At 37.6% G+C, this 12,865-nt stretch overlaps 1 protein-coding gene across 1 annotated transcript in view; it reads left to right on the forward strand.

Moving 5' to 3' along the window:
- LOC126336262 (dynein axonemal heavy chain 3) overlaps positions 1 to 12,865 on the forward strand; it is a 1,127,841-nt gene that overhangs the window by 715,344 nt on the left and 399,632 nt on the right. Inside the window, exon 43 of the mRNA XM_049999758.1 lies at positions 1,422 to 1,582. Within this exon, the coding sequence (XP_049855715.1) occupies positions 1,422 to 1,582 (161 nt within the window). The remainder of the gene's footprint in view (positions 1 to 1,421; positions 1,583 to 12,865) is intronic.

The raw sequence follows: 12,865 nt of genomic DNA on the forward strand, positions 1-12,865 counted from the left end.
TTCTTGTCGCACAATTACTTCTCCTTTAAAAGCATCACCTAAAAGTAAATCTGTGGTTCAATGATGGGCAATGCCACAGCAGTCTGATGTTAACCCATTTGCAGGGCATCAGAGTAATCCCTCATAACTACTCAGACTCTCTAACCCCTAACTGGTTCTTCATGATCTGGACCAAGGCTGAGAACAGCATATTCACATTCCTCCAGAACCTTGACACATTGTTTGCTCCAACTAGTCCTCCTCACTTCATCAAGCCACCTCCTCAATGTCAATCTCCACCTCAAGGATGGCAACATAAATGCCTCTCTCCATATTAGACTTAATAGCCAGCAACAATACCTTCACTTCAACAGCTACCATCCATTACACACCAAGAAGTCACTTCCATACAGCCTAGCCACTCACAGTAATTGCATCTGTAGTGATGAACGATGCCTCTCCAAATATGGCAAGGGTCTCACTGAGGCCTTTACAAACTGAGATTACACTCTAAACCTGATGCAGAAATAAATCTCGTGTCCCTTGTCTCACCAGTCATGTACCATCTCCCACATTCCCCAAGTCTGTTTTATGACTCAGAAACACCCAGGATTGAAGGAGCTGAATCATATTCTCCATCAGGGTTTTGAATGCCTCTCAGCTTGCCCTGAAATGAGAAATACCTAGCCATAGTTGTACATGTCAGAACACTTAACTTATGCAATACTTTTTATCCATCTCTGTTCGGAGAACCCCTTGTCTCATGGCACATATCCCTGCGGTACCCTAGATGTGAGACCTGTCTGTATGTCCTCCTACTACAACCTACTCCAGTACTGTCAATGGCATCTCCTAACCCATCAAAGACAGGGTTACCTGTGAAAGCAGCCATGTGATCTACAAACTGGGCTGCAACCAGTGTGTTGCAGTCTACATGGGCATGACTATTATCAAGCTGTCTGTTTATATTCAGTGACTGAAATTATAGTTTTGACAATACATTACTGCTGTTCAAAGTACCTTTGGTATCATGTCTTCTTTTGTTGCTAGACCATTTGATGTATTTGTTGACTTGAATCCAAGTGTATCAATTTTGATGGCTTCACAACCAAAATTGCTCTTTAAAGAAACAAAATAAAGAGAAATTTCAATCCATTCAGTGACAGCCAGCATGGCAGAATCTTGTTATTCAAGCAATTCTGGAAGCTGTGGCCTCTACTAAAATATTTGTATATTTAGGGTGTAGAAAAATTTCCACTACCAGTGACTGGTAGCGGAAATTTTTCTACACCCTATAAAGGAACAGTCACAGAGTTCAACAGCATCCACTATGGATAAAATTCATTTGCATATTTGTTGTTTACTTTTTCCCAGCAAGAAATGACAGTGTTTATTATAAGTATGTATCCTTGTATAATATTTGATGTTATTATTTCTTATAGGGCAGAAAAGGAGAAATGACACCACTTGCGTTGTACAATCTTTTTATTGAAAGTGTGAGAGCAAATTTACATGTCACTCTTGCAATGTCCCCAATTGGAGATGCATTCCGCAATCGGCTAAGGATGTTCCCTTCTCTAATTAACTGTTGTACAATTGACTGGTAAGTTTTAAATTCATAACTACTAAACAAGCTGACATAAATTTAAAATTAGATTTGAAAAATTCTATAAAAAAAGGAGTATCAGAAAGGCAGAAGTAATACAAAACTTTTTGATATAAGTTAAGTTATAGCTTCTTTAGGAAAGATGTCCATTTAAGACAGTTCACATTATCTTACAATTGTCAACAGTTCATGATGTGGAATGTAATTCATTGAAGGAATCTCCTAAAGACCAACAATGGTTTTACAGTGTGTTTCATAATTATGGAAAATTTACTGCTTTGAATAGAAACTTATCAGAAACCAGGTCATTGAAACCGCAGGAATCTGGCTGAAGTTCTCAGCAAAGAATTGTTGACACTATAAAGTGTGAGGAGACTGGATTTTCTGATAAAATGTTAATTAATGAGCAACTATCATCTTACTCAGGAAATTAACTTTTCAAAGGGTACTGTGTGTACAGATTGGTGGAGTGTGCAAACTATGGGACCCAATGGATACTGAAGGCAGAACTAAAATCTATCCTTGTATTATCCAATGCAGTTACGCATGTAAAACATACTGGAGTTTTCATTGTCCATCTACCGTGCCTCATTCAACTTTGATAGTGTTTCCAACCACTTCAGTTCTGGACTGGCATGATGAAAACCCACATGCCAGTCTGTCAGGTGGAGTTGCGGAAGATCAATTCAATCAGTCAACGGACTATACTTCCTAATAGGAGAGTCATATAGCATCACACAGGCACTTCCTTTGATGACTCAGGAGTCAAATTGGAAGAGCCCATTTGGCATCCACAGGTGGGCAAGCATATACCTAACCAAAAGATTGGTTTGTTGAAGGTGCTTGTCTGCTTGCTCATTTAGCAGCTTGGCTATTGAGCTAGGCACCATCATGGAAGTTGCCACCATCCTTGATCAGTTTCCTCAATCTGCTGTGGTCTTCAGAAAGCTCTTCCCATTTGTCACATTCACTATTAAATGCATTTATATCAGGCTTGGCACAATCTTTAAGGCACAGAGTAGGTCTTCCAAGGGTTATCTTGGCACGTGCTCTCTCACAAAGCAGCATGTGTCGAGAAAGATGCTGCTTAAATAATTAAAAGGAAAATTTTGAAAGAATGATTGAAAAAAATTGGAAGGTACTCATATATGAGTGAACTTTAACTGGCTGTAATACAAACAGACCTTCAATATCCAATACATATATTCAACATCTAACATGCATAAATTTACATACATCCTTTTCTTGTTAACCTTCTTGTGCATGGAGATTGGTAGGACAGTACTGGTTCTGGATAGCCCCTCCATGTTAGCTTCAATCCTCAAAATGCAGGATTATAGGCGCATCACAGAGAGATTAACATATGGGTATCATCACCATGAATGAACAAATAAACTTTGCTACCTCGATGAGTGTCTTTGATACTTTCCAACGAACAATTGGAATACACAGTTCTGAACAATACCAATGTGGTGGAACTTGTCACACATCCACCCGCTACCACTTCCAGAAACAGACAGATGAATCTTACTTTACTTTACATGTGGAAATGGCCTTATCGACCATACACCTGCTCTATGAGCCTCTTCCACTTCTGTATGTCCAGTTGCTGTTGCTGTTCATCCTAGTTGAGTGCTCCCAAATGTTATCCCGCCATCTGATTCTGGGTCTTCCTCTTCCTCTCATTCCATCTATTGTTCTGCTGAATGCCATTCTAGGTAGTCTATTCTCTGTCATTCTTGCTATATGCCCTGCACAATTCAGCATTCCGCTCTTGAGCACTTCGACGATATTACGGTGTTTGTTCAGTTCTCTTAATTCTTCATTTCTTCTTATTCTCCATTCAATGTTATTTTCGTCATATACAGGTCCAAAAATGTTCTTTAGTACTTTTCTTGAGAATATTAACAGTTTTTCTTCATCTTTCTTTCAGACTGTTAATGTTTCACATCCATATAACATCATAGGTGTAATGGTCAATTGATATAAGTGGATTTTGATGTTACTGCTAAGTGATCTTTTTCTTAGAATTTTGATGAAACGGAAAAGTGTCTTGCTTGCTGTTGCTAAATGGGCATCTATTTCTATATTTGTTCTATTGTTATTACTAAAAAGACTTCCTAGGTACCTGAAGTGGTCAACAGTCTTGAAGTTGAATCTATCTACAGTCAAAGGTGCATCATTTCTGGTTTTCTTACTTTGCAATGACAAATGGTCTCACGAAAAGCAGCACAAAATTTCAACATAAACCCATTCACTTAGGAACATGGATATCACCAGATGGGAAGGTAGTCAATCAAATAGATCATGTAGCTGTCCAGAAACAATTCCAAAACAGCATTAAAGATGTCAGAACCTTTAGGGGAGCGGATTGTGACACAGACCACATGTTAATCATATCAAAAACGAAAGTACAACTCAGATGGAAAGTAAATAGAAATAGGGAAGAAATTAAAAGATATAACATAGGAAACTTGCCGAAAAATAATATGAAAGAAAATTTTACGAAAGAAATTGAGAGAAATCTAACAAAACCAAGACTGACCAGTACAGAACCACAGGATGTCGAAAGCAGATGGAGACACCTAAAGGGCTGTACTCAACCAGCAGCTTCCAAAATCATAGGTAAAATAAAAAGACCTAATAAAATTTGGTTTAACACCAAGTGTCATCATGAAAAAGTTCTGGAAAGAAGAAATATGAGGAATGCATGGATTAAAGAAAGGGACAATATGACATTGTAGGAAACTGCACCAAGAAATGCAAAGAGCCCTAAGACAAGAGAAATGGGAATACTATAACAATATGATCAGAGAAGCAGAGGATGATTTCCCACATAACAGGACAAGGCACATGTATCAAAATATAAAAGTATCCTTTGGTAAATTCAATAAAAGTTAACAGTTTATAAAGGACCAGTATGGGAAAATATTGACCAGATGAATCTAAAACACTTAAAAAAATTGAAGAGCATGAGGGAGAAAAGAAAATAAAGAAATAATAATAATGTTACATTATAATTTCCCCCACTGTGCATTGATGTCGTATGGAGGTGCACAGTGTCTGAGCTTATTTCTCTTTTTATGGGTTGATAACCCTGACTGGTATGGCCATAGCCTTCATTTTTCACCCATTGGAGTTATCCTGTATGATTACTAATTTATATAGGCACGTCAGCTCCCTTAACACATAAATACATAACACCTCCTTCATAACAGAGTGCTTGCTGTGAGTGCATAGTCCCATTATTGTGAGTCAGTATCTGTCCAGTGTTTAACTTGTGAAGCATGCATGTGCAGTTCGATGTCCGTTACTGTTCCTGCTCAGTTTCACGTGTTCAATACAAAGCCTGAGTGCCCGTGTCATGTGTCCACATAGTCTTTACTGCATGAATTCGTGAAGCTCATGTTCCGTTCAGTGGCATGACATCCTTCATGAAACCATGCAGCTGGTTTCCATATCAGCCACCTGAGGAAAGTATTTCACCTCGTCGCTTGCATTTATTCAGTGGGGATACCAGCCATTCATCAGACATTCACCGACAAGGTTAAGTTTCTTGGTGCTTGTACGACATTGTCAGGCACAGAAAATTAATCTTTATACAACGTTGTCAAGCACAGAAAATTCATATTCATGTTACGTGAAGTATTTTAATTTTTTAGTTCATCATGTTCACACCTACATACATCCCACTCACACTTAACACTTTTCAGGCAGGTTTCATATGTTTTTGTGCTTTGTTTTTGGGTATCTTTCATACTGTTGCATCACACAGAGCTTTTGTAAGTGTCCTTTCCACATACCACACACATAACAAAAAGCATAAAAATACATCTACAAAAACAAATTTACCCTATTCATTTGTTGACATGCCATTTTTGCTATTTATATACATTGTAGTCTGATTATTATTTTGTTTATTACATGTTGTTTAATTATAATTTCGTTACATCGCTCAATTCCAATTATATTGAGTACATTTTCTACTTTTGTTTGGTTTTACATTCTTTACATAACATTCATACAATAATAGATTCTTTTTTCCTTTATGGCTTAAATTGCCATAAATTTCATTTCAAATTACTTGACTTCTTGTTGGAGCATATTTATCAAGTTCAGAGAATTAAAGGAGTAAACAACAGTCGCTACAACAGATTCTACATGCTGCTTACATAACTACGTGTGGCCTCCCCTCTCTAGCATTCTCCAGGAAGGATATACACACTACTGGGTTCAGGAAATTTCACAGAAAGGCATTTATGTGCTCAGTCACGTCTCGTTACTATACTTAATTCTGATCCCCAGAACAAAATAGTTTGTTGTTTATAAGCACAATGCAAACCTGGCAGTACCATTCATATCGAATACTTATTTAGTGTTTAAAGTGCACCTCAATATGTACTTGTTACGTTCATCGTATAAAGGATAACCATTTCGTATGCTGACGTATACAAAGTTGTATCATCAGTACTATATGTCATGTACAATGAACCTAAAACAGTGTTTATGTAAGTATCAAATTTGTATAAAAAAATTTGATATAAATCAGGTGTTTGAGGCTTTCATGAATGGTCGACACAGTAGTTAGATTTCAACCCTTGATTATTTGGTAATGCCCCACCTTAGTTCAGCATCGTGATATCCGATGTACTGCAACTTTATTCCTCTACACATATTTTCACACTATCACATTCATACATATCATAAACTTACAACAATATTTACTTGCGGTGTGGTCCTTTCTTATGTTTGAATGGTACCTAACACTTGACAAGCATTTATTTCTCTTCATTTTAGGATGTTTCAATGCATCATTCCCTGGAAGAATAAAACTTAATACTAACTTGAAACTAAATCTTCATAGATAAGTGTGCAGTGGCTCGATGGTCACTAATACCTCTTTCATATATTCAACCATGTATTCATTCACTTCAGTGTGCAGTCGTGCTATCCTATCACAAACTCATTTGCTGTCACGTGTGTGTCTGTACTTACCTTATAATCTGAAAGATAAAGTGTATTATAGGCATGATGTGACCTCTTATTCAGTTTGCCACTTACATTGTACTCGCTTGTTTACATACAGCAAAGGTTTTCTGGTTCCTTAATTATAATTAGTGTGTGTACTTTCGATACTTAAATTTGTAAATATATAGATATAATGTACATAGTAGTGTAACTTCAGTAAACCTCTCGTTGTTTAGGATTCTCTTTCCATGTACATAATAACACCTTCAGCTGTGTCTGGCATGCACACACTTGCAGTATATTGACTAGCTTTCTCCAGAATGTGCATGCGCTGCATCGCTCTGTTACCATTAGCGACGTGGCGAGTTGTGTATTGCAGTGCTCGCTACTGTGTGTTTCACAAGTTCATTTATTCATTTACAACTGGGCTACGCACAAGGCATTGTGTTTAAAGATTCGTCGTCTGTAGATACACAAATGTAAAATTCTTCTTTGCTACGTCCACTTACCTTATCATTTATACATTTGACATATAAGAAAAAAACTAAACAAAAATTTTCATTAACAACTAAGAAGATAAATTCTGGAATGTGATTTTCTGGCATCCAAAATTTTATATTACTATACATATGTACATCTTAGAGGTGTACAAATGGTTGCATACCCTCTACTTTGCGATGTTAATAACACTTTCATTTTTTACACAAAATCCTTAATAATACCTGGTCTTCTTTCAAATACATATATATACAAGCAAGTATCAGGTCCCTAAGTTCCACTTTGATTCACTTACTTCTGTGTTTATTGTGTCAACGTTTATATCTTCTGCTGATGACTGTTCGCTATTGTATGTGTTGACAAACATAACTATGGGATTTACAAATTGAACTTCAATCTAATGAGTAACTTCAGTTATACATCTATTTTTACTTCCCCTGGTCAGGTCTATTTCATAATTGATTATTTACAATGAAATAACATTTGCCTTTTCCTATATCAATTTGTACTTGGTAATGCCTAAATGTGTCCATACCAATTAAACAATGAACTATCATTTTCTCTACTATAAAAAAATTGCATCACACAGAAAACTGTCCTAATTGTATGGGAATTAAGCCGTGTATCTTGACTCCTTATGATTTCTGACCAGTGGAAGTGTGTAGCTTGCAATTTTGCGCTGGCAGTGTAGATATACATCCATGTTTCTTCAATTCTTGAAAGAATCCCTGTGACACCAAATTAGTCATAGCCCCTGTGTCAAGCACAATGGGTACATCAAGGTCAAATATTTTGGTTTTAATAGTACCCTCATTACCTTGATACAGATCATCTCTCACATCATTGCCATGATGGTATCTGATAAAGCAAGTGTCGATCAAGCTCGTGCCCCCACTCACCTCCATGGTCACACAGTGGGGGGCCTACTTTGATTGGTTCGAGTTTTCCGGCATTGTGGTGGCATCGACCTCTAGGTTAGGCGTAAATTCCACTATGTTGACCCTTGGTGTTTGGTTACGCCAGTTAGTGTCCTGAGAGGCTCTCGACTGAAATTATCTTTGCCTCTGAATGTTATACAGCATATGTGTGTTACTTCTCTTGCCAAATTCTGCTGTCTATGGATTATTTGGTTGTCTGTTATTGTCTTGCGTTGGCCAAGCGGTTGGTGATTATTGCCGGTAGCTTGTGTCTGCACATATTGTACAGGCTGGTCATAGGCTACTTGCCCATTGTAATTGTTTTTGCTAAATATTTGCCCATTTCTTTAACATCCACCTTTGTATGTACGGATTTTTCCATTGCCATTGTGATTATCGTTACCATTATCATAGGTCTGTGTGGAGTAAGGTTGCCACCCATGTTGTACTACAAATCCATTGTTTACTTGTTGGTCCGTAAATCTCTGTGTCGCTATCGATGTAGTAACAGGCTTTGATTGTAGTGCTTTCTCTTCATACATTAACTCTATTGAGTCCAGTACAGATAGAAAGTATTCTTTATTATGCTCAGAGATAGTAATGAGTTTTTTCCTAGTGTGGGCAGGAAGACGGCTCTTTAAAATTTTCAGCATGTCTGCTTGGGTATACTTGGTTTGTCCAGTAACTGGTTTTATTCAAATATTTTTCAAAATAGTCACTTAAGCTCTCATACTTGCTGTTAAACGGAACTGGGTTGAATACTCCATGTCTGAGCCTCTCAAACTGTTCATAATAGTGGCAATGTTCTGCCATGCCCGTAGCCCATAGCAAAACATCACCCTGTGTGTATCCAACAACAAATCTGATTTTCTGTTCTTCAATCCAGATATTAGGTAAAACAATTCAAAATGCTCTAATAAAAAATACAGGGTGTGTTCTTTTCCCTTCAGAAGTAAATACCAGAAATTGTCGATGCCTAAGTAATCCCTCATTGGCAAGTAATGTTGACATATACACCACGCTGTCAGTGAGAGATGTGTATGTTCGCTTGTGGGGTAGCACATGGCAACTACACTCGCCCAACAGGTGCAATTGTCAGCAAGTGTTGTTGCGTTCTGCAACCTTCGTTATTTTCCTTAGATGGGCGAATCCTGTATTATGTGTGGGTAACCAGTGCAGGTATATAACTTCTCCAAAAGCATAGGTTTGTTTTCTGTCATATGTTGTTTTGGAATGTCAGTAGTTTTGACACTGCCTCGCAGTCTTTCCTCTGCTTCCTTTAAATTGGAGTCTATTTCAGCTAGAAGTTGACTTTTCTTCTCTTTTAGACCTTCTTATGCAGTATCTACATAAATTTTGCCTTCTGAGACTACCTTTTCAGCAAGGGTGCTGCCCATGCTGCCCTTATCCAGCATCCCAGCTTAGCCTTTTCAGTTATTTCCTTTACATCTGCACATAACCTATCTCTCTGCTTTTCGGCAAATTCTGACTTTAAACTTAACTGATCTACTCTTAGACTCAACTTGTGTATTTCCGTAGGTAGATTTTCGCATACATCTTGCAGCTCGCTGACTGTGTTCATCATTTCTTCGGATTGTGTCTCCTGAATTTGAGAATATGCTTCACTAAGGTTTTGCAACTCAACTGCAACTTGTTCCTGTTTACAGTCTATCGATGTTACCTTTTCCGTTAATGTATTTATATTGCAGGACATGTCGGTAATTATTTCTTGTATTAGTTGTTTACTGAGCTCTGTGAACTTACCGGATAATTTGTCAGATAATTCAATGGGTATATTTTTGCTCACCACACTGAACTGTTGACTAATACCATTCTTAAAATTGTTAAATGCCTGCTTTTGCTGTGCGGTAGTTTTGCTCACCTCACTGAACTGTTGACTAATACTATTGTTGAAATCGTTAAATACCTGGTTTTGCCATGCAAACTGTTGTGTTATTAGTTGCATTAGCTGGGTCAATGTGTGTGTCTCACTAGTATTTGCATTGCTTTTGTGAACTGTTTCCTGTGGCTACGTTCGTGATGTCGTGAGCAGATAATCAAATGAATTTTTGGTATCGCCCACTCCATTTTCACTATTTGAGAAAATGTTTCCCTGTGAGACCTGAGAAATTGTCTCATAGAGCATCATAAAAGTGGCATCATGACTCACCATGTTACCAGTGTCTTCATTTTTTAATAATGGGATGCCAACCTGGTTGCTTTGGCAGCCATCTGCCAGTTCAAAAGTTGGCACTTTACCTTCAACTGTTGCCAAGCTCAGATTACTGCCGTCTTGGCATATTGCATTTTGTAATGAGTTTTCAAGAATGGCCACTTTCTTTGACTCCATTGTGAACAGTGTTTTACAAAATAATGACAAGAAAGAATTTTAAACATGAAATTTCATTTGTTCCGGTATCTTCCAATTAAAGCTGCTTTATGTGCATTTTCAGTAATGGACCGAATTATTCTCTGATACAGTCCTATTGATACAGTCTTACAGAATGTGAAAGAATTATTTTGCACCTTAATGTGAACTTTATACAGATTTTTGTCTTTTACAGAGAAATGCACTTTCCTTGAAGGATATTAATTGAAAGGAAAAGACTGTGAGAGAGATTGAGCCAAGTACTGCTGTATAAACATACAGCAGAGCAGCTTCCTACCTTAACCGCTGAAATCTGCATTCCTGGCATTAATATGCTCTTTCAAGTTATAAATAGTACCAATCTCACGGATATATAAAAAAAGCAGCTAAGGCCTCATTAGTTCATTTGTAATGATAAAATTGATCATTTACCTCAAATTCATATTCCGCTCTGTGCTGTCCTTTGAACGGTCACTATTGAATAGTGGCAGGGAGACTAAAAATGTAATGTATATTCGAAACTGACTAAAAATTTGCTGCTTAAATAATTAAAAGGAAAATTTTGAAAGAATGATTGAAAAAACTGAAAGGCACTCATATATGAGTGAACTTTAACTGGCTCTAATATAAACAGAACTTCAACACTCAATACATATATTTAGCATTTAACATTTGTAAATTTATGTACATCCTTTTCTTGTTACCACTGTTGTGCATGGAGAGTGGTATGACAATACTGGTTCTGGATTGCCCCTCCTCTGCTCACGTGAATTCTTCTTGTTAGCTTCGATCCTCTTAATGCAGAATTCTTGTCACATCGTGGAGAGAGAAACAGATGGGTTTCGTTGCCATGAATGAATGAATAAACTTTGCTATATAGATTAGTGTCTTTAATACTATCTAACGCACAATTGAAATACACATTTCTGAACAATACCAATGTGGTGCAACTCGTCGCGCATCCACCTGCTACCACTTCTAGAAACAGACAGATGAATCTAAAGCAAATTAAAAAATTGGAGAACATCTCTTTATCTCTTTTGTTTGTATGTCAAGTTTATCTATGATACAAAAAGAATGAGAGAGCAAAAGAAAAGAAATAAATTAATAAGAATAATAATAATAGTTACATTATATCATTTGTCAGGTAGTCCTTCCATGTTATAACTAGAATGTTTTGGAAGCTCCACCACAGGTGAAAGATGTTGACCTCCCATTCTTGTTTGGCATATGATGTCCAGGTCTCAGCGCCATAGAAGAAGGTGCTCAGCATCCATGCTTGATAGATGAGCATTTTGGAGGTCACTATAAGGTGTTTGTTGTCCCGTAGTCTTGTGCGGGGCTTTCCAAAAGTGTTCACTGCTTTACAAATTCGTGCATTTACTTCGTCATCTAGAGAAAGATCTTCTGTAAATAGCAAACCGAGGTAGCAAAATTTGTCAATGACATTCAACAACAAGCCATCAGATGTTATGGCAGGGATATCTGTGTATCCTTGTGCCATGATCGCAGTCATCTTTACTTACAGAGACTTGGAGAAGAGCTTGCATGCAGAGTAACATTTGTCCACAAATGTTTGAACATCATCTTGAGTGTGTGCTATGAATGCGACATCACTGGCAAATAAAAGGTAACCTTCAAATACGTCCTCACAATAGCACTTTGATCTGAGTAATGAGATGATGTAAGGTTTCCTGTAGGCACTGATACATAGATGGATGGCAATATTTGTTTCATTGAATCAAACCTTGAGACGTAACGTGAAGACTATACCAAACGAGCTAGCGCCCAGCACACAGCCTTGATGAACTCCTCTTTGCTCAAGAAAAGAATGTGATGTGTTTGTTCTAAATATAACAGAAACCTCCATATCATCATACAAAGCCCTGATCATCTTCAGGACGCCCTATCTTCACTAGTAAAGTAAATGTGTCAAAATGCCTTAAAAGTAGGGTGATAAAAGACATCAAAAATGATGTCTTGTGTTCCTCGCATTTTTCTTGAATCTGTCACAGTGTGAAGATCGTATCAGGAGTAGATCACTGGGCTTGAAACCCACATTGAGAGTCAGGATACACATGCTTGGCAATTTTCTCCAGTCTGCCCAGCACAAAATGGGCAAACATTTTTCCAACAATACCCAGCAGTGAAATTACACAATAGCAATTGCAAACATTGTGATCTCCTTTACCTTTGCATAGAAAGACTATGTTGGTAATGCGTGTATCCTACCCCACAGTACCCCCAGCCCAATAGTTCAATTAAATGTAGTAGATCACTAGGGAGAGTGGAGTCAGTTTCATAAATTTGGTACAAACATTGCCTCTACTAGAGCATTTCCTGCATTTAGTCCATGCGACAGCTCTCTGAAGCTCCTCCTTAGTAGGCATGTGGCCAACTAATGCCAGTTTGAGGATTTGGTTTGTAGTTTAATCCCCCCTGTATGTATTTGGTACCTATATTGACAATTTCTATCAGTAGGAAAGCAGGGTAGGGTAAAGGAAGAAGTAGTGTTGTGAGACACACTTC

Source organism: Schistocerca gregaria, chromosome 2 (assembly GCF_023897955.1).
Source record: "Schistocerca gregaria isolate iqSchGreg1 chromosome 2, iqSchGreg1.2, whole genome shotgun sequence".
In the NCBI taxonomy this organism is placed as follows: Eukaryota; Metazoa; Arthropoda; class Insecta; order Orthoptera; family Acrididae; genus Schistocerca; species Schistocerca gregaria.